Source organism: Cynocephalus volans, chromosome X, assembly GCF_027409185.1.
Source record: "Cynocephalus volans isolate mCynVol1 chromosome X, mCynVol1.pri, whole genome shotgun sequence".
NCBI classification, from domain to species: domain Eukaryota; kingdom Metazoa; phylum Chordata; class Mammalia; order Dermoptera; family Cynocephalidae; genus Cynocephalus; species Cynocephalus volans.
Window position 1 is genome coordinate 25,528,792 of NC_084478.1, and position 21,739 is coordinate 25,550,530.

The 21,739-nt window shown below is 40.9% G+C and overlaps 1 protein-coding gene and 1 long non-coding RNA gene across 3 annotated transcripts in view; one reads left to right on the forward strand and one right to left on the reverse strand.

The window, feature by feature from the left end:
* NHS (NHS actin remodeling regulator) overlaps positions 1-16,878 on the forward strand; it is a 326,747-nt gene extending 309,869 nt beyond the window's left edge. Inside the window, exons 4-9 of one of the 2 annotated variants that reach the window (XM_063084200.1) lie at positions 4,313-4,375; positions 6,385-6,577; positions 9,194-9,325; positions 10,315-13,293; positions 13,552-13,678; positions 16,269-16,878. In XM_063084200.1, the coding sequence (XP_062940270.1) occupies positions 4,313-4,375; positions 6,385-6,577; positions 9,194-9,325; positions 10,315-13,293; positions 13,552-13,678; positions 16,269-16,878 (4,104 nt within the window). The remainder of the gene's footprint in view (positions 1-4,312; positions 4,376-6,384; positions 6,578-9,193; positions 9,326-10,314; positions 13,294-13,551; positions 13,679-16,268) is intronic. The other variant, XM_063084202.1, reaches the window with a different exon arrangement.
* LOC134367444 (uncharacterized) overlaps positions 1-21,264 on the reverse strand; it is a 93,772-nt gene extending 72,508 nt beyond the window's left edge. Inside the window, exons 1-2 of the long non-coding RNA XR_010022415.1 lie at positions 21,113-21,264; positions 18,010-18,063 (exon numbers count right to left, since the gene is read on the reverse strand). This is a non-coding gene — a long non-coding RNA (uncharacterized LOC134367444). The remainder of the gene's footprint in view (positions 1-18,009; positions 18,064-21,112) is intronic.
* Positions 21,265-21,739: the final 475 nt, after the last annotated feature.

The following is a 21,739-nucleotide window of genomic DNA, read 5'->3' on the forward strand; positions in this document are numbered from 1 at the left end:
CTGTTATGCTTTACATGTTAAAAATGCTTTATTAATAGGATGTGATTAAACAAAGTGTTCTTGAATTTTAAAATATATAAAATTAGTTTGCATTCCATTACCCTGAGAATTTTCATTCTGTTCCAGCTGAGATCAAAACAAGAGTGACAGGCTTTGCGGTTACACGCTCTCTTTCAGAAAACTTCAGTGTGTGAAAATGGCACCACTGCCACTGCTATGCAGGCTTTGCTCACTAGGACGGATCTCACACCCAAAATATATACCCACAGGATGGGACTCAAAAGTGAATGAGCACATATGCTTTCACGTCTGGCTTCTGCTCCACATACTTTTTTGAGATTGATGTGGCATGTATCAATAGTGTGTTCTTTTTCATTACTACTTAGTATTCCATTGTCTGAGTACATATTTCACAATCTGTTTATTCATTCTGCTGTTGGTAGATATCTGGGTTGCTTCTGGTTGTGGGGTTTTTGTTTGGCTTTTTATGAATAATGCTGCTATAACTTATTTTCATGCAAGACTTTTTGTGGACATACTCATTTTTCTTACCTCCATATACCTAAGAGGGAATTAGAGGTACACATATGTTTAAGTTTATTAGATACTGCTAAACAGCCTCCAAAGCAGCTACACCATTTTACACCCTCACCAGCAATTTATGAGAGTTCCAGTTGCTCCACATCTTTGCCAACATTAGGTATTATTAATCTTTTTCATTTTAACCCTTCTAGTATACAGTAGTATATCACTGTGGTTTTCATTAGAATTTTCCTGGTGAGTCATGATGTTGAGCACCTTTGTATATGCCTATTGGCCTTTTTTATATTTTCTTTTGCAAATTGCCTCTCAGGAGAATTGAGGAAGTGGTGGTGGCTGTATCTGTCAGGGAAAGGAAGTAAAGGGATGATTTGGAAGAGCAGACTCAATAATGGTAAGGGGACTTTTTCCAGGCCTAACTATTTACACTGTTTGGTGTCTTAAATAGATATTAATGTATAAAGTGGTTAAAAGAAGAATTCAGTAGGCACCCATTTACAAATCTCCCCCCACCCCAGCCCACGACAACTGTCCACAATTCTGCTTCAGTGCTTCGGTCCCTTGGGTTTTTCATGAGGGGCTCTCAGCACCCTCATAAGGGTGCATTTGTGGGCTTCTTTCTAGCCTCACAGTGGGCTGGAAGTGTCGGGGGAAGGATTTGGGCACTTGGGGTTGGGGATGGCATGTCGGGCAGGGTATGGCAATCAGGCCCTTTGGGGAAGCCTAAAGGCCCTGACTGCCCAGGAGAGAGTGGTGACAAAGGACAAACCCGGAAATGGAAGGAAGGCTTAGGACAACAAATGCATAGGATGTCCCCTGGACTCTACCTACCTCATCGTTTTGTTTTTTCCTGATTGTTCACTTTGGTGCGTATTGGAGTTGAGGAGAGGGAAGCACAGGATGAATTACACATGGCATTACTAAACATGTTTGGAAGATAAGAGCACAGTGCCAGCCAGTGGGAGACTTTGTTCCTTTGTCTAAAGGGAACGAATGTGCTATGTAATTGGAGCAACAAGAGTGACATGCGAAGAAGGCATTGCCAGACTTTTTTAAGCCTTTGAGAAATATCAAAGCAATTCATATTCATGTATAACACATCCACACACACTCCTGCGCAGAAAACTCTGAGGCAGATGGGGTCCCCTCCATTTCACAGACAGGTCATAGTATGTGTGCAAATGCAAGGACTTGGTCAAAGGACAGACAAGTGCCATGGTAGAGATGGTAGAAAATGAGAGCCCATGTCACCTCACTAGAAGCTCAGTGTGGCTTGCAATGTACATCTTTGCACTAAGGGTTTTATTCCTGTATTCAAATCTACCACAACATCCAGTCTCTAGTAAATACTTCTCATGTTTAAGACAGCACGATAGTAATATATCAGCTCTGAAAGTCAACTGCTGTAAATGCCATGTGGTATGGGTTAGATCACAAACCAGAGCCAATTTTTCAAAACATTTCCTGCTGGAATACCCACAACAGTTCAACAGATGTCTTTTGGAAAGTCTTGAAGCAAAATAACCCCCCATCAGCATATAAAATAAAACCCCCCAAAAAGTAAAATATGGAACAGAGGGATTATTTTTTCTTCTGGCGGTAAAAGATTGGGAAAAATCCTGAAATTTTTGGAGACATACTCGTTCATAGCCACAAAAGTAGAAAATGAGCTTTTCTCACACACACCCCACAAGAAAAATTGGGATTTGAAAAAATATTCTTCCATTATTCATCAAAGAAATTTCTTTCACTGCTTTTGAGTATAATGTTTGTTATTTCTTGTTCGAGCAGTTCATAATTCTGGCTTTTATTGGAGCAGCCTCATGGGAAGATAGGGAAGGAATTTGAGGGTATAGCTGATGGGGCCAGAAGGCACAGAAATGGAGTGAGGCATCAAAGAAGACCCTTTGTCAGGGACTAGGTGGGCATGACTGGGAGTGGCCAGTTCTAAAATGCCATGCCTTGGAGTCTCAGGCCTCTCAAAATCAGCAGTACAAGGGGCAGAATGGGGGCCTGAAAGAGGAGGGGAAAATTACTCTTGTTTTAGATTTTTTTCTCCAACATTTTATTATGAAAAATCTCAAAAGTCCAGAAAAGTTTAATTATACAGGGAACAGGCATATACCCAAGAGGCAGAAATGATTTTTAGTTTTGATCTGACAGTTTGTTTCCACTGGGGCTGATTTTGACCTTCATCAAATAAATGCTCTTGAATGAATCAATCTTCCCACCCACTTATTCTAGGGAAACCAAGGTTGTTCACTGCACTCTTGCACTGAGAGAGAATTCCAAAATCAGGAGTTCCTGTGGGTCTGCTTCTACTATCTGTTGTTTTGGATGCTTCTTGCTCATGCTGTCTTATCTCCTCCTGTGCTTTGTTATCTTTGACTTTAAACTGGATATTGTATTGAAAAATTATAGGTAGATGGAAATAATTCGATGTTATTTCTCTAGGAGGGGATTTTAGTTTGCTTATGTCAGGCACATGGGGGTGCTACAAGTACAACCAATATTTATTAATACTGTTGAGGCAGTAGGAATACAGTTAGAACCAGAAATACTCATAATTTCTCTGAATAAGCAATAGCATTCATAAATGCATTCGTTAAAGAATAATTTAGATTATACAAGTTTGATAAGCACCCAGCTTTTCCTCACCTTATGCATCACCATTAAGAAGTGGCATGCTGGGCCATGCAAAGATTCCCTGAAGTACCAGTTCTCTTGTAGTTTTATTTCTTAGATAATTTAGAAAAAAAAAAAATTATGTTACATTAAAGCCATGCTGTAGGGTGAGTGCTATAACACAAGCCTAACTGAATCCAAAGCTGAAAAGTTTCGAGTTTCAAAGAGTTTCACTGTCCTTCTCAGTAGATCCTGAGAAGGGGATTCTGCTTACCACATTATTCCTCAAACAGGATTGGCTACATGATTTGTAGGGCCCAGTGCAAAATGAAAGTGCAGGGCCGCTTACTCAAAAATTAAGAATTTCAAGATAGTGATAGCGAAACATTAAAGCTAGCATGGGGACCTTCTGAGTGCAGGGCCCTGTGGGACTACATTAGGTCACACACTTGCAAAATGTCTCCAAACGTAGTATATGAATATGAGGAAGAAGCAAATTTTGAGCAGTCTAGAGGAAGAAATTATACATAGGAAATTTTCTTCAAATAGTTCACAGGAAAATAAAATCACTCTAAGGAAAGAAAATAATTCAGTCTTCCCAAATTAGCAAATGGGACCAGGATCTAAAGGATGGGACTGTTATAATTTGCAAAGACATTTTTGCACATATTTCACGGGTACAAGGTAAGGATAATAATAATGCTAATAGTCATAGTAGTAGCTGACACTAACATATGGAGCTTATTAAGTGCCAGGATTCTTCTAAGTACTGTATATTACATATATTTACTCATTTAATCCTCAAAACAGCCCTGGAGAATGGATGCTACTATTTCCCTATCTTACCACAGATGAGGAAACTGACATCAGAGGGGTTGAGTAATTGCCCTGGTCACACAGAAAATTAGCAATGGAGCCAGGATTTGAACTCAGACAGACTAGCTCCAGAGCCTGTGCTCTTAACCCCTATTTATGCGGCCTCTCATTTAAAAAAAAAAATGAAAAGCTAATTTAGAAGGAAGAAAGGAAGGCAGGCATTATCCCAGTATCTTCATTCATTAATATCATAGATTTGGTCTAACCAGGGTATACTGTGTGTTGTGTACACGTTTTTAATTTTTTCTTTTTTTGCATTTCATGTTCATAGTTTAACAGCACCCGTTCGCCCTCCCCCACTGAGTGTTGCCACATGACCCCATGGAGTAGAAAGGTACTGGCTTGAGAACATCCCTTCACAGCCCTATCCTGCTCTCTCCAGACATCCTCCCTTTCTTCTCTTTTAACTTTACTGCAGACTCTCTTGTTTCTAACTAACAGTTTTTCTTTTAAATCAATTTAAAGAGTGGTCTTTTGCTAATTTGAATTCAATAGAATATAATTTAGACAGCCATGCCATTTGCTTTTCCCCCACTTACTCCCCCACCCCCCGCCCACAAGTTGCAACCCAGGCTCTGTTCAACACGGGCATCACCTAAAGCTGCTCCTGGTCTTTGTAGTTCAGAGGAGAGAAATTCCAGCTTGCCCTACATTTATCAGAACCGTAAAGGTTCAGCTTCTCCAATCCAAAAAGAGAACAGAACAAAAAGATTCTCTGGCAGCCAATTGTCCCTGTCACCACTAAATAAAAAGTGCTTTTGGCTGCTGGTCAGAGCCTGTAGTCAGGTTACTATCCTTTCCTTGTTTCTCAGTCCATTGTTATTCAAGGAAGGAATCGCCTACAAAATGAGGCCTCTGGTGGTGGGGGTTTCTCTCTAGCACTTGCTCTCTCTGGTGCTAGCTCTCTCTGTCTGTCTTTTTGCATGCAACAAACTTTTTTCTTTTTGGAAGTTACCTAGGAAACAAAGTCTTTTGTGCTCGAACTTTATTTGAGCTACTCGCTTCACTGCGAATCTGCACAAAAGCCGAAGAGGGAAAGAAGTTTGCAATATTTTACTAAAACGTTCATGGAGAACACATTTATCCCAAGGGGGGGAATCATATCCTGTTGGGTGCATTGGAGGGCTTTGCAGAAACCTCTGACAAGGTAAGTGAACAAGTGGCTCTGCAATCTGCTCTTTAAGGGGACTTGAGAACAGTTCATTTGACAATATGTGAAGTAACAGGGCATGATGTTTCCAAATGTGAGGACAAGAAATTTTTAAAAAATTAATCCTGATTTTAGGACAGAATATTACTAAAACCTATTTATAGGAAAACATATTTATTTTATATAGATACCCACCTTCCTCCAAATTGTATAATGAAATAAGACTAGGTTGAGTGGTGAAAACTGAGTCTTTTAATAATCTGGTTTAGAAACCCAACTCTGAAATCAAAACTGGGAAGGAGCCATTATAATAATCTGGGCTAGGAGCTCAACCCTGAAATAAAAGTTAGACAATATTAATGTTTATCAAAGGTCTGGATGGAGAATTTTCAAATGTCATATAGAAATCTAAGCCTCTAACTTCACAGCCGTAAGAAAAGTTTTGTACTGCAAAGCTCAAAGAAAATAAACTAGGACTGTTTTATCCCTCCAAATTTGAAAAAGAAACTCACGTGAATCTTTCCCCCCAGTAACAACATTCATATTTTCCACTACAGTCGGTGGGGGGAAATTCTTCACTTTGGCTTTTTCATTTGCATACAGTGTTGATGAAACTGAGTTTTTAAAATGTTATTCCCAAACGCCTAGTCCCGCAGCAAAGTTAACTCCTTGTGTTTTAATGCAGCCTCTCAGATTAGTTTGGTTTGTCCTTGAGGTGATGTGTTCTGGAATGTCTCCTGACTGCAGGTTTCCTGGCACGTTTTCTGAACCTCTTCATAGGCATCTAACTCTTCTTTCCTTGATCCTAGTCATCATCACTGAGCGCTCTCAAGACTTCCGATAGAAATTTATGGCAAGATAGACAGCCAGAAAGTGCACCTAACTTTCACTGGATTAGAGGCCCTAAATTCTCTTCGGTTGGAAGTTTGGAGATTTCTGGCTACCTTGTCTCTCCTCTTAATTCCATTTAACCTGAAAAGCATGTTTATTCAGTCCATTTTTTCTTTTGTGTTACTTGACTATTGAAATAATACTTTCAATTAGTTGTGCTTACTAACTATTTCTAGGAATTCTTCCTTTGTCCTAAAAGCTTATTTCTGACCTCATTTTTTCTTATCTAAACTATGCAATTCCTTAGATGTGTGCTTATGTGTAAACTCTGACGGCTGAATCTGAATGTACTTTGTTTGCAGTCCCATCCTCCAGAGGATGAAGATACAGATGTCATGTTAGGGCAGAGGCCAAAAAACCCAATACACAATATTCCCTCTACACTGGACAAGCAGACCAACTGGAGCAAAGCACTACCTCTCCCGACGCCGGAGGAGAAGATGAAACAAGATGCCCAAGTGATTTCTTCTTGCATTATTCCCATCAATGTCACTGGTAGTGTTCTGTTTTTTTCTTAGGGGCAGTTGGGTCATATTCTGCATATTCAATATGTTCAAAACCTGTGCTGCTGGGCCCACCAGTTAAGAACACCATTTTGTAAGCAAGTAATACCTTTTCCATCAAAATACAACCCAGAAGATGTTCAATAGGCTTTTGTCAGATTTTGAACATCAATTTGCATATGTCCTGCTGGGCTGCTTGTTATGTAAATGACGGACACTTTCTTTTTGAAAAAAAAAAATCACCAAACAGCTCTTTGGTCATAGCTGACAAACAATGGAGAAAGCAGTAGTGATTAATCATATGATAATGATGTGTGGTGCTGCAAGAAAGAAAACACCAAAGCCCCAGGTTCCTAAAACTGCCAGCATGGTCCTGTAGACCAACTAGCAAGTCTGTTTTCATGCCTCCTTGGATGAAGGTAGGCTTATTTTAAAAGGCCCTGTGGATTTTCATATTGATTTTAGGGGTTTCTGACCTAAATATATATGGGTACATAGACGAAGTGTGAACTCTATCGTAAAACCATCCAGCCTGTCTTCCTTTCACTCTCTGCTTTTCTCCTCCTGTGTATTGAGAGTTTGAATATTAGTCTAGGTAGAATGAAGCCTAGCTGGACTTTTCTTCAAAGTTTATTAGCAGCAATTGTAAATTCCAGAATTGGATCTGGTAATCTTACTTGTAAGTAAAATAATGTTAGGAAATATTCTAACTCTCAAAGACAGAAATTAAATTATCTATCCATGAAGCTTTCTTTAAACATCTCTAATAGTTACATTTTAACTTATTTGTATATTGAAAATGACTAAATACCCATGTTAAGGCTGATTTTCATCTTGGTGTCATGTAACTAAAGATTTCATATCACTCAAGATGCATTTTGGACACAGCTATTATTATTAACCCCGCTCGGATTTCTCTCACATAAAGTGCACAGCAAATGTACCAGGAATCTGGGACAGATATTCTTTCCTTCCTGAAAAAAAAAGGAGATCTAGTTGATTGGCTGGTCATAAATTGCGAGTCAATTTTCCTGATGACCTATTCAACTTGTAGGATAAATTATTCTAAAGATGCGTATTTATCTGATCTCCATAATCTAAATGGGATTTGTTAGGGGAGTTAAGCTGCCAAAAATGGATCATTTTGGCACTGTCTTAAATTAATTTTCAGTTCTGGGAACATCTGATTCTTACCAGCACCTGCTTTCTTCATGGCACCGTAAGTAAAATCTTGTTTTCAAATTTAGTACTGTGATTATGGGCCATCATTTTGCGATTAAGGAAAAGGAAAGATTTTTCCTTCTGCTTTATTTCAGGAACTCTCAGACTAAATCCTAGATTAGATGTTGGTTTCAAGAGCTTTAATGAGAATTTTGTTAATGATGTGCATATAACATACTATGTCTGTGTCTGTATTCCATGTGTTCTATAATTATTAAGATTAGAACGAAGGATTTTAATTTTGGTTGGAACTAAGAAAGGAAAATTTCATTTGTACGAATTCTCTGATATCATAATTATCCATCATGTGATGTCTCATACAGATCTTTCAAAATGAATTCTAGAAACTGTTGGCACTGGTGATGCTAAGCAGAATTTAACTGCTTCATTATACAGCTGAACCAAGATTTAACATGCTATCCAGCCTCACGCTTAACAATCAGGATAAATGATGAGGTGACCAAATTCCAAAGCACAGCATTATAGCTTTCTGAGGCAAAGCTCACTCTGAAAAATCCACAGTGCATGCCTGGGCTAGACAAGAGCCTGAGTTTGTCACCTCCCTCGCATCGTTCTAGTTTTGATAGGACTGCATGTAGATTATAGAGAGAGAAACTAACGAGCATCATGGTTTGCCCCCTGTGTTTACAAAACCAAACAAACAAATGGTATAACGACTGGGAATTCCAGCTTTATAGTTGGTACACAATATGAATCCATTTAAGTGGAGAACTGGGGACTACACTGTATGTTTATTTTATACTGATAAGACACCTGATGCTAAACCAAGAAACATCCAATTTAATCAGCAGAAGGAAGTGGACAGAATTAGGTGATAGTTAAAAAAAAAAAACAAATCTCTAGGCTGTTGAGTTTCCGCACAGCAAGCATGTGCCTGGAGGGGAAGGTTTGGGCATAGGAGGTAGAGGGGGAAAAAAAACAAAAAACAAAGATGCTTTTAATGTTAGCTGAACTAATCCAGGTTAACATCTTGGCTACTGATTTACTATGCAAAGGTATCAGCTTCACAGAGCGCAGAAATAGACCAGTAAATAATAGTAACTAAAGGTTATAAATCCTTACAGAGCCATTTCTGTGGGAGCGTGATTTTTTTGATGTCTTTTTCTCTTCTCTTTCTTTTGATTTTCCTCCTTTGCTTGTTACTTTTGGCAGTGCAAGCTGTTGTGGAGAGCTGCATTTAGAAGTAAAGCTTAATGTACTGCAGCACAATTTAAATAGGAGCTGAATAAGGGCTCCCTTATATTTGTTCACAGGCTTAATCCAAACTCTTCCCTTACTTCCAAGCCATAAATATCACTGTGTTCCAAGCAAATGAAAATTTGTTTGCCATTTCTAAAGACTAATGAGACCTTTTTGTGGGTTGCAGGAGTTGGTTTTGACAGAGAAGCTAGCATACGCTGCTCTCTAGTTCATTCACAATCCGTGCTTCAGCGGAGACGAAAATTAAGAAGGAGAAAAACCATCTCGGGTATCCCCAGGAGAGTTCAACAAGAAATAGGTGTGGTATAAAAAATTGTAATGGTTCATATTTTGTCTAGTGCAGCTTATAAGATGAAATGGAAGCCAGCCTTCAACCGGTTTCCTTAGAAATATGAAACGTTTTAATTGGAGAGGTTTTGAAATTGTGTATATTCTGTATTCAGCAAGCCAGGTGGTATTACTTTTTAATTCTCTGTTCTCGATGGTGAAGGTTTGGGTTGACCTTATAGATTTAGGCATATACGTTCAGGTCTTATGGCTGAAATGTAATATTTTGATAATTCCTTAAAGTTTTTCAAGGTAGATACTGTAAATAAAAAGTAACAGGATTCAATGAAAGTTTTTTTTTTTTTTTTGCAAAAGTGTAACTATTTGAAGTGAGATATACTTTCATAGCATTAATTATTTTAAAAAGTAAATTTTAAGCATACTCAATTAAATTTTGAATATCGATAATATGATACCCTTGGTGGCATTTTTTTCTATTTTTTTCTGTTCAATGTGTTTAGAATATCTCTGCCTATGTTTTTTAAAAAATATTATTATGGTAGTATCTCTTATAAGTAAGATTTTTATTTTTTATAATGAAGTATATAATTTTTATTCCATTATGTTTGTATAACAAAATAAAAATGAAGAGTAGTGGCCAAGAAGATAAAAAGTAGTCACTTCTTAGGGCAAACTAATGTGATAGTGAAGAGAAAGATAATTCACAAAAGATAAAAAAGCACATCTTGTCTTAGTATATATACATACATACATATATAGATGTATATATCATACTTATATATGTACACACACACACACACACACACACACACACATGCACACAGATTGAGAGAGAGAGATTCCCCAAAGCATTTTAACTTTCTCCTAATTTTAAATATTGATGTTTTTCTGTAAGAAAGAGCTCTACCTTGCCAGCACACAGATTTGTGGACATATCTCGGAATGGCTGTCAGTCTGCCGCTGTGTAAAATATCTCACTGTGCATTCCATGTGCCCTAGATTCTGACGAATCACCAGTGGCCAGAGAAAGGAATGTGATTGTACACACAAACCCAGACCCTTCCAACTCTGCCAACAGGCGGTCCGGAACCAGGGACTCTGAGTGCCAAACCGAGGACATTCCGATTGCTGCCCCCTCCAGGAGGAGAATCAGAGCTCAGAGGGGCCAGAGCATTGCCGCTTCCCTTTCTCATTCCGCTGGCAACATTTCTGCACTGGCAGACAAAGGCGATGCCATGTTTCCTACTGCAGTGAACAGCCGCACGAGATCTCGCAGCCTGCCCCGGGAGGGTAATAGAGGTGGGGATGCTGAGCCCAAAGTCGGTGCTAAACCCTCAACATATGAAGAGGGAGAGACTTTCGTGGGTGACCATGAGAGGACCCCTAATGACTGCAGTGAGGCTCCAAGCAGTCCGAGCACACAGGAACGCCAGCCTGCTCTGGGCCTGGCCTGTTCTCAGCATCTTCACAGCCCGCAGCACAAGTTAAGCGAGAGAGGGAGGTCGCGTCTGTCCCGAATGGCTGCCGACTCTGGCAGCTGCGATATCTCCTCCAACTCAGACACCTTTGGAAGCCCCATCCACTGCATCTCCACGGCTGGCGTCCTCCTCAGCAGCCACATGGACCAGAAAGACGACCACCAGTCATCCAGCGGTAACTGGAGTGGGAGCAGCTCCACGTGCCCCTCACAAACCTCAGAAACAATCCCTCCTGCAGCTTCTCCTCCCCTCACTGGCTCTTCGCACTGTGACTCGGAGTTATCACTAAACACGGCCCCTCATGCTAATGAGGATGCTAGTGTCTTCGTAACAGAGCAGTACGGTGACCACTTAGATAAGGTGAGAGGTCACCGGGCAAACTCCTTTACCTCCACCGTCGCAGATCTGCTGGATGACCCCAACAACAGCAACACAAGCGACAGTGAGTGGAATTACCTGCACCACCATCACGATGCCTCCTGCCGCCAGGATTTTAGTCCTGAGCATCCCAAGGCAGACAGCCTGGGCTGCCCGAGCTTCACAAGCATGGCCACTTATGACAGCTTTCTGGAAAAGTCTCCATCGGACAAAGCAGACACTAGCTCCCACTTTTCGGTAGACACAGAAGGTTACTATACCTCCATGCACTTTGACTGTGGTCTCAAAGGTAATAAGAGCTATGTCTGTCACTATGCAGCCCTAGGCCCCGAAAATGGCCAGGGTGTTGGGGTTCCTCCTGGTCTTCCAGACTGTGCCTGGCAGGACTACTTAGACCACAGAAGGCAGGGGAGACCAAGCATCTCTTTCAGGAAACCAAAGGCAAAGCCAACCCCACCTAAACGTAGCTCATCGTTGAGGAAGTCCGATGGAAACGCAGACATTTCTGAGAAGAAAGAACCAAAGATAAGCAGTGGTCAGCACCTGCCTCACAGTTCCAGGGAAATGAAGCTGCCTCTTGATTTCTCCAACAAGCCTTCTCGAATGGAAAATGCCAATCTTCCCACCAAGCAAGAACCTTCTTGGAAGAACCAGAGTGAACATGGTATTAAGGAACCTCAGTTAGACACTTCAGATATTCCACCATTCAAAGATGAAGGTGCTGAATCAACTCACTATGCAGACCTCTGGCTTCTAAATGACTTGAAAACAAATGATCCGTATAGATCTTTATCTAATTCGAGCACTGCTACGGGTACTACAGTTATCGAATGCATCAAATCTCCAGAGAGCTCTGAATCCCAAACATCCCAATCAGAATCAAGAGCCACCACCCCATCTCTTCCTTCTGCTGACAATGAGTTTAAACTGGCTTCACCAGAAAAGCTGGCCGGCTTGGCATCTCCATCAAGTGGCTATTCAAGCCAGTCTGAAACGCCAACATCCTCTTTCCCTACAGCTTTCTTTTCAGGTCCGCTGTCTCCTGGAGGTAGCAAAAGAAAACCTAAAGTCCCAGAAAGGAAATCCTCACTACAGCAACCCTCTTTAAAAGATGGAGCCCTATCACTGAGTAAAGACCTTGAACTTCCAATTATACCTCCTACCCATCTTGACCTAAGTGCTCTTCATAATGTCTTGAATAAACCATTCCACCACCGTCATCCACTGCATGTTCTTGCTCATAAGCAGAACACAGTGGGAGAAACACTGAGGTCAAATCCTCCTCCGTCCCTTGCAATTACACCAACAGTACTGAGATCTGTTAACCTTAGGTCCATCAGTAAGTCTGAAGAAGTTAAGCAAAAAGAAGGCAACAGTACAGATCTCCCCTACTTAGAGGAAAACGCTCTCACAATGGCTGCCTTGTCTCCAGGTAAGATTAGGCCACATACAGCGAAGAAATCAATGTCACATCAGTACTCCACTGAAGACACCATACTGTCCTTTTTAGACTCCTCTGCAGTTGAGATGGGACCAGATAAGCTGTATTTAGAAAAGAACCCTACTTTTGATGTGAAGAATCATTGCAATCCAGAAACTGTAACCTCAGCTGGTAGCAATCTTCTAGATTCAAATATCGCAAAAGACCAAATTCATACGGACAGTGAGCCTATTCCAGGAAACACACCAAGTAAAAACTATGATTTTTCTACAGAAGGATTTCAGAGGGTCTCTGCTGCCCGCCCAAACGATTTGGATGGTAAAATAATACTATATGGAGCTGGTTCAGATGGAATCCAAGAGCAGGTACAGAAGGCATCCTCTGTAGATCGCGAGGAAGTCGCACAATCTGTATCTGGGGATGCAATCACATCTCAGTCAAACTCACCAACTAGAGCAGCAGACTTAAGCAGTCAGCTTAAGCATCAACTCGTTATGAGCCGCCACCACGACAAAGTGCCTGGGAATATCAGCTGTGAATCAGAGATGACAACTGTAAATCCATTCCTTGAAAAATGTTCTGAGCAGGAAAATATTGCTTCAGGTATTTCACCCAAAAGTGCCTGTGATAACGGCAGAGCGGAGGAGACCCAAGAAGGTGTGGATGAGGCTTCATTGAAAGGTCAGTCGTTGATACCTTTGTCACAATGGAAATGCATCTCATGGCACTTCCTGAAGTTTTTCTTTCTTACACTCCTCACAATAGTGTATGGCCCTGGGTGATGGTTTGCCTCGCTGTTTCTTTCCACTTATTAAAACAATCGAGATAAAAGCTTTTGTTACTGAGGGACTAAGCATTGACAGATAATCTCATTTTTAAGAATGGCAGTAAGGTAACTGAATAACTTCCTCCTAAAGATGTTTCTGTTCTCATTTTAAGAATCATCACCAAGCGATGACTCCATCATTTCCCCACTCAGTGAAGACTCTCAAACCGAAGCGGAGGGTGTGTTCGTGTCTCCAAACAAACCTCGAACAACTGAGGATTTATTTGCAGTCATTCACAGGTGAGGCAGCACTACCAAGTGCCCGGAAACCAAAGGCACAACAAAGGCTTTGCTTCTTAAAGTGCTTCTCATCAAATGCAAATATGGAAAAGCCTTTCACACTAGTAATTCATTCAGCAAAAGCAAAAGCAGGCAAAGAAGAATTATTTTTCCAAATCAAATTGGTAGATTTATATGTAAGTTAGGAAGTATGAATCTTTCTATACGTTTAGATAGACCTCAATTGAGAGACTTTCATGAGAACTGCTGAGAAAAGATATTAGGCTTTTTTCCAAGGAAAGATATTCTGGAACAAGTTCTTACATGAAAACCATTTGTGGTTGAGTGACTTAGAGTGAAAGCTCAAACTCTAGTGTAATCTCTCACTTTTAGATAATTTTTTTAAGCCTAAAAAATATGCTCAAAGGTGTAATCATACACTACCAGAGACAAGCCAACGCTGATTCACCAAAACAATCAGAGCCCCAAGTTTGAGACGAGATGGTATATATACCTGCTCATTCCATAGCTCAGAGCAACTAATTATTGCTCCCCTTCTTCCTCTCTTCTTAAAACTGAAATGTCTTTAATAGTACTGGCCTTCAACTCCAACAATAATGCCCATATCCCACGAATAGGAGCTGTCCTCTGGGTTGCTTTTCCAGGACAGTGTTGTGTCCATACTGCCCATGTACAGTCTCATCTGGGCCCCTGCACCCTTGTGATCAGTGGCCTATATTTGCAAGCATACTTGTTACAGCTGGTCACCAAAGAACATAGCACGAACTAGCCCTTGGAAACTGAACCCACATCCAACTGAGCTAGCCAGTCATGATGTGCCTACCCATTTCACAAACATGACTGCCTTGGGGACCTAGATGGAACTCCCAAGGGACAGAACTTGGGGATTATTTTTTCTACCTCATGAAGTTATCGTTTTTGAAGTAAACTCTTTGCAAGAAGCTTACAATCTTTTCTCTTGCTGGGACTCTAGTTTTTAAAGGAACTTCTGTTTTCTGTTGACACAGTTCTCTCATTAAGAAGGAGCACTGCTTTTCAATAACTTTTGTAAAGGAGCCAGTCAGAAACACCTTCTATGTATACCTTAGTAGGCACACTTCTCTGCTCAGAGGGTGAAGAATCATTAGTTTAATTTTCTTTGCCTCGATGTCTAGTCTAAACTCCGATTATATTCCCCCAGCCCCCATAGTTTATCCTCAACCCCAGGACAAATTACTAAGATGCTATGTACGTTAAAGAGCCAGGTACTCAACCCCAAAGAACCAGATGCTAGTGTCTGGAATAGTGGACAGGACATAAATAGTAGAGTCAAAAAGACCTGGATCTGAATCCCAGTTCGGCCACTTTCTATGCTGTCTCGAATAAGTTAAAACCTCTGAAGCCATTCCCTTACTGTAAATCGGGGTACCCATAGCTCACATATTTGATTTTGATGATAAAATAACATTTTTATGTCTGGAATATGGTAGATGCTAAAAGCAAATGTTAGCTTGAAAACACTACCTTATTGGAGTGCCATACACTGGCATATGCAAGATATCAACCACAGAGGTTCAGTGCACCAAAATCAGGCTGGTCTCCAATTGCAAAGCTTACATTTTCCCTGCCCTGTGGATTTTTAAGTTGGTGAGAGCGAGCATGTTGCCAATACTTTTCAGTGAACTGAGTTACACTGAAGATTCACTGAATTCACACCTACTTAGTTATCAAAAGATCAACAATGTGATGATGGGGGTCGAGGTTCAGTAGACTTATTGAGTTTGGTAATCTTAGATTTGCATTTGTGTAGGGTTTATTTATTTATTTGCTTATTTATTTATACCACAGTGACAAGAGTTATTTTGTTTTCTTGAGAGCTTACAGTTCCCTAAGAGTTCCAGAGACGGTCTAGGTTTTCAGTTCCTCACAGAGAGTTGGTTCACTGCTTAATATGCTGTGGATGTTCCTAAGAAGCTATGGGAAATGGTATTTGCAGCCAAAGATGGATTGATTTATTTTAAAAGCCATTTAATTTATTCTTATGTAGAAGAATTGAAAAAAGTAGACAAGAATAATCTAATGCCTCCCTACATAGCCATCACCAAAGCCTATCAACCATCAAACTATGGCCAGTCCTGTCCCATGCACACCTCCATGCACTTGCTCCTTCTGGTTTTATTTGGAAGCCAATCCCGGACACCAGAGCATTTCGCCTGTATTGCAGAGACAGATTTAATAAGAAAAAGCTACAGTCCTTCAGCACACTGTGACCAGAAGTGAGATAGCAGTATTTTCTTAAACTCTTGCAAAACATCCCAATAAGTCCTCTGGAACCTCCAGCCTCCACATCAGCCATGATCTGAAATTGTCATCTCCCAAACCTAATTTGTGTCTGCTGGTTCTCAGAGACTTTCCCTCGGGCTGTGAGTGCTACAAGGGCAAGGCGTGTATCTTACTCCTCACCTCTGTAGCCCCAATGCTTGGTGTCCTATCATATAAAATGCACTGAAAATGCTCTTTAAATAGATGCATGAATGTGACTGAACACTTTTAGTTTCTTAAAAATGTATGTGGACTGAGATTTTTGCCCCATTTTTCCTTTTCTTAAAAGATCTAAGAGGAAAGTACTTGGAAGAAAAGATTCCGGGGACATGTCTATTCGAAGCAAATCGAGAGCTCCCCTTGGCAGCAGCAGCAGCAGCAGCGCGGGTTCTGTCACTTCACCCAGCAGCAATGTGACAACCCCAAACAGCCAGAGGTCTCCTGGTCTCATCTACCGAAATGCCAAAAAGTCCAACACATCAAACGAAGAGTTTAAGCTGTTACTCCTCAAGAAAGGCAGTCGCTCAGATTCCAGTTACCGCATGTCTGCCACTGAGATCCTGAAGAGTCCTATCCTGCCCAAACCTCCTGGGGAGCTCACAGCCGAGTCCCCTCAAAGCACCGATGATGCCCATCAGGGGTCACCTGGGGCCGAGGCATTGTCCCCTCTCTCTCCATGCTCCCCACGAGTTAATGCTGAAGGGTTTTCCTCGAAGAACTTTGCCACCTCAGCATCGGCAAGGGTTGGACGTTCCCGGGCCCCCCCTGCGGCCAGCAGCAGCCGCTACAGTGTCCGCTGCCGGATGTACAACACGCCCATGCAGGCGATCTCCGAGGGAGAGACAGAAAACTCCGACGGGAGCCCGCACGACGACCGCTCCTCCCAGAGCTCCACATAGGCTACCTGTGCCAGGCTGCCTGTCAAACGCCCAAACCTCTAGTTAGATGAGGATGTAGGATCAGAACAGGGGACTCCAGGGAAGTCACAAGAGGATGGGGTAGCATCGCTGCTTAGCCATGAATTTCCAAATATACGCTGGGGAAATGGGAAGTGGTTTAGTCACTCTTGATCAGTTTCCATGTTTTAAGTAGCTGCACTGTCTTTCCTGTTTTGCTTTAGCTTAGTTTGATTTACCCAGTCTCATTCGTTGTGATAATAGAGGAGACAAAACTGTCTAGCTTTCATGAAACCTAGAAAAAGTTTTCCCAGAGCTGCCTGTTCAGAAAATAAAGACCTCACTGTCGTGATTCTTTAAGAAGATTAAATTACTCTGGAGGTTTGGTATTTTTTTACATTAAAATGAACTAAAGCAAAATTTAGAAGAAAGAACTACACATATGTAAATACCATATTTTTGATAAAAAGGTGTAAATAGATTTATCAATGATGAGTGGACATGTGGCCAATTATCTACTACACACCAACTGTTTATAGAATACACAAAAATAGTGTAATGACTGTATTCTGTGAATACCATTTTCATATCAAATACCATATTTAAATGTCCACCAATATTATTTCTGAGTGATAAACCTCAAATATGAATTTAAACTGGTGAAATAAAGGAGATCTCGAGGTCATATACTGAAATGTGATTAATTTTAAAATAATGAATTCAGACCTAATCATTTTTGTGACAAATTATAGCACCAAACAAGCTAACAGCAACTTGTGGCTGATTTGCCATGTGGTAATTTGGACAGAATGAAAAGCATGCTTTTGATTTTTTTTTTTTTTTAATCAACGAGAGAAGTCCTAACTCTCAATACAATGCCCTGAACAACAGCATTTGACAGTGTCCTTCAGACTTTAATTTTTTCCATAGATTGCTTTAAAGAGAATGAGTAGGGAAAACAGTAGTTAATTTTAAGTTATGTTTTATATTAGGCTACTGGGGACATAAACAGTCATAATTTAATGACTATAATCTTTAAATTCCTTAAACAGTTTAGCAATTAGCTTCAGGTTCTTAAACTAACAAAGATAAAACCTAAGCATGCCACAGAGCTATTGATTTATCAGTAAGTACCTGCAATGAGTTTTCAGTGAAGCTTTCTCTCTGTGCTGATGAAATTCATGCTACCTAAAAATGAACAGAAATAACACTGTGAACAATGTAGTTGGGAAACAGGTATGTGTATATGCATTATTTATATTCACTGTTAAACTGGGAATGGGGAACAGCTCTGGTTCATAATGCTACATACAACTGAGTTTTTGTCTGGTTTTACTATATCTGCTTGATGGCAAAAGGGGAGGGTGGTGGGTGGGAGAGGAAATGTCAGGGCAAGTGCTCTGATTAAACGAAGGCAGGGAAACAAGCTGAATTACTTGAAGTAACTTGAATTTTCTTGTCTTAAAACTGAAAAAAAATGTAGTTACAAGCTGAAATCTGCAAATGGTTTTTACACCTCTGATGTTATGATACTGATGTTTGGAATCATATGTCAGAAATACAAGCAGCTGTGTACTCAGAATAGGTTTTGAATGGGAGAGGTAGAAAGTAGAATGAAGAAGGGATATGACCTGTGAAAGTCGAGAATGTGATTAGAGTGTAGAACATACCAGGGTTACCAAGAAATTGATAAGCAGCTGGCTTTAAGTTTATGCAAGTGGTTGTCGGGAAAGTAGGAGGTGTGAAAGGGGTTTGTGCTTTGGGATTAACTCCTGCAAAATGAAAGAGAAACTTGGTCTAAGAAGATGATGTCTTTCAATAGAAACGCTTTTTAAGATCTTACAGATTAAGAATTAGAGAATCTGATTGCTGTCGGTGTTTTGTTTGTTTGTTTGGAAAGAAAAAAAATGTCTGGCTTCTTCTACTATTTGTTTTTGCTACCGAATTGTGTTACTTAATTTCTTGTCTTCCTTGTATGTAAAATGGGTGCTGGGGGTGGAGGGGTAGAGGAAGAGGTAGGGAGGGAGAGGGAGAGAGAGAGAGGAGAGGGAGGGGGGAGGGAGGGAGAGAGAGAGAGAGAGAAGAATGTGTGTGTGCACACTGGGGATAGATAAGCTCGATAAGCTATCTGGTAAAAGGTTTGAAATTTACAAAGTGTTATACTTTTTATTAAAAGAAAAATGTTTTGGGGTTTGAAAAAATGGACCATCATTTCTCATTGGTACCCATTAGTTAAGAAAACCATCATGGTTTGACACCACATGGGAACATGAATAAATCTATCTCATGCTTTGAAAAGTACACTTGGCAACATTTTAAAAATAATGTTTTTAGACACATGTGATAAGAAACCATCATTTCCAGTCACACAGTAGGTGATCTTTTGTAATCTTCATAAAAGCAGTTCGTTTGCAGTATGGCTTTTGTGTAGTTAGGGGTTTTTTAAGCATGAAGAAAGGTATGTGGGCTTTAAAAGTGATTCTAAATCTTGAATAAAAAACACATGAATTGGCTTTAATAAAAATGTCACCTTTTTATTATTGACATTAATTTAAGTAATGGTACCATATATATTTTAAAATACATATTGACTTGAATTGTGAGGCAATAAGATACCTTCTATATGTAATGGTCACAGAACCCTTATAATAGTTTTACTTATTTTGTTTACTCTAAAAATCTATAGCAGAGTTTCTCTATTTTATATTTCATAGATTTAAAAAAAAACCCAAAGAAAGAGGGATTTTAAATTCACTGTGGAAAAGAGTATTGAGTAACAAACTGAGTAAAAAAGCAAGAAATTCCTTAATAATCCGGAATGTTCTACATGGCTTTATTACAGAGCACACAAGACCAAGATTTAGGGCTGTCTTCAACATCACTACTGGCTTGAAGCAGGGTACACACGTTAGGTATTGTGAACATCAATCCAAACTTTTCTTCTGTTTGCACTGATGCAATTTTTTGTTCTTTTACGTGTATACAACATGTCTATATTGTGTGGGGGAATTTTTTTCTTTTTTGTTTTTTTTTGATTCTGCTTTGTTCTTTTGTTTTTGGCTAAGTAGAGGACATGGACTAGTTGTAGCAAACAAAACATGCTGTTTGCTCTTGCCAAAGGTCAGTGAGTGAGTGACAAAGATCTAAAGTTATGAAGAAGGTTACAGTGTAACTATTTCGGTACTAGAACCAGTTCATGCTGGCCAAAAAGACAATGGTTTATGGACTTGCATCCATTTTGTATTTTTGTAATATTTGTAAATATGAACTTTTTAAATTGTTGCAAAGATGGTTTCTTTTGTAAGATGTTTTCAACGTTTACATTCAATCCAAGCCTTTGTATATTTTAGAGCTGTGCAACACTTTAAGTCTTGTATTTATTTTTAGTAAAAACGGTGACAGTTTCATTGTGAACCCCTCAAAAAAATGTATCAGAGAAATTTGATTACCTAGAAAGTGTGTATAGAAACTGCAAATAAACGTGACTGCAATTAAACAACGGGTTTCTAGAATCTTTATTGTTATGTAATTGCATTCTTGGGGTTTCACAAAGTGTTTTAAAGGCCACTAGACATAAAGGAGGGATCGGTTATGGCAAAAGTATGAGCAAAAAACCAAAATACTGTATCTATAACGGGCTCCAGTCTAGTTTTGTACTTAAGAGGAAAAACAATGCATTTCCAACGTCCAGTATACTGTCCTTGTAGCTCCTCTCTGGGCCAGGAAAAGATTTATAGCTTTCTACTTTGAAATATCCCCCCGTCCCGTTTTGCTTCTGACAATTACTCAGACTGTGCCTCCTTTGCAAGATGAGCAGCCTTGATACGCATAAGACAATATGCCACTAGCTAACGTGCCTTGATACGCATAAGAGAATATGCCACTAGATGACGTCACGTAGCCTCTACTACATAGCACACTTCTGTGCCAAGTACTGTTCTAAGTGCTTTGCATCCACTAACTCATGTACTCCCCCCATTGTGCCCATATTACGGATCGGGCACCCGAGGCACAGAGCGATGACCTGGCTTGCCCAATGCCATAGAGTGACTATGGCCTTGGGGCTGGGGTTCAAACCCAACAAATCTGGCTCCAGGGTTTGTGTTCTCCACTCCAACTTGGTGCCTGTTGGAGACTGGAAATTACTTTCCCCATCCCGGTTCCTGTCAGACCACGCCAAGGGCAATTGCTAAGACCCCGCCCCTCTCCCCATTCAAATTCAAGCACTGGCCTTTACCTCCAGAACACGGTCAACGTCAGCGCCTCCGGTGCGTCACAGCAGGCGGAAGGGGGACGGATTATACATTTTTTTAAAAGGTTGGGGGGGGCCTGAATGCTTCAAATAACCAAACAGCGGAAGTGAGGAGGACCACGCGCCTACCTCCTTAAAGGGCCAGCGCGGCTGGAAGAGTCGCGCAGGCGCCTCGGCGCTTCTGCGCAGCCGCAGAAACCTCCCTCCACGTGACAGCTCGCGCCCCTGGAGTCCAGCGCCCGGTTCTAATCCAACCCACCTCGGCAAACGTAAACCCGAGGATCGGCGTACAGCTGAAAGCGCTTGGAGGTCACCGCCTCAGCCTCTCTGAGGTCAGGAAGGCCCGCTCCCCGCAGCTGTCTCCCTAGCAACGCTTCCTGCTCCCCCAACGTCCCTGCGGGCGCCCGCGGATTGCCCAGTCAACAGCCCGGCGGGAGCCCAACGATTGGTCAGCGGGGCGGTCCCGCCCCGGCCGCGCGCGTGGGAACTGAGGCGCTGTGGGCGTTCCGCGCTGGGAGCCGGCGTCCAGGGCAAACCTGGGACTCGGGGTCAGCTCGCGCCTCGACATCAAGTGCGACTTACGGCGCGAGGAAAGTTCCAGAGTCATAACCG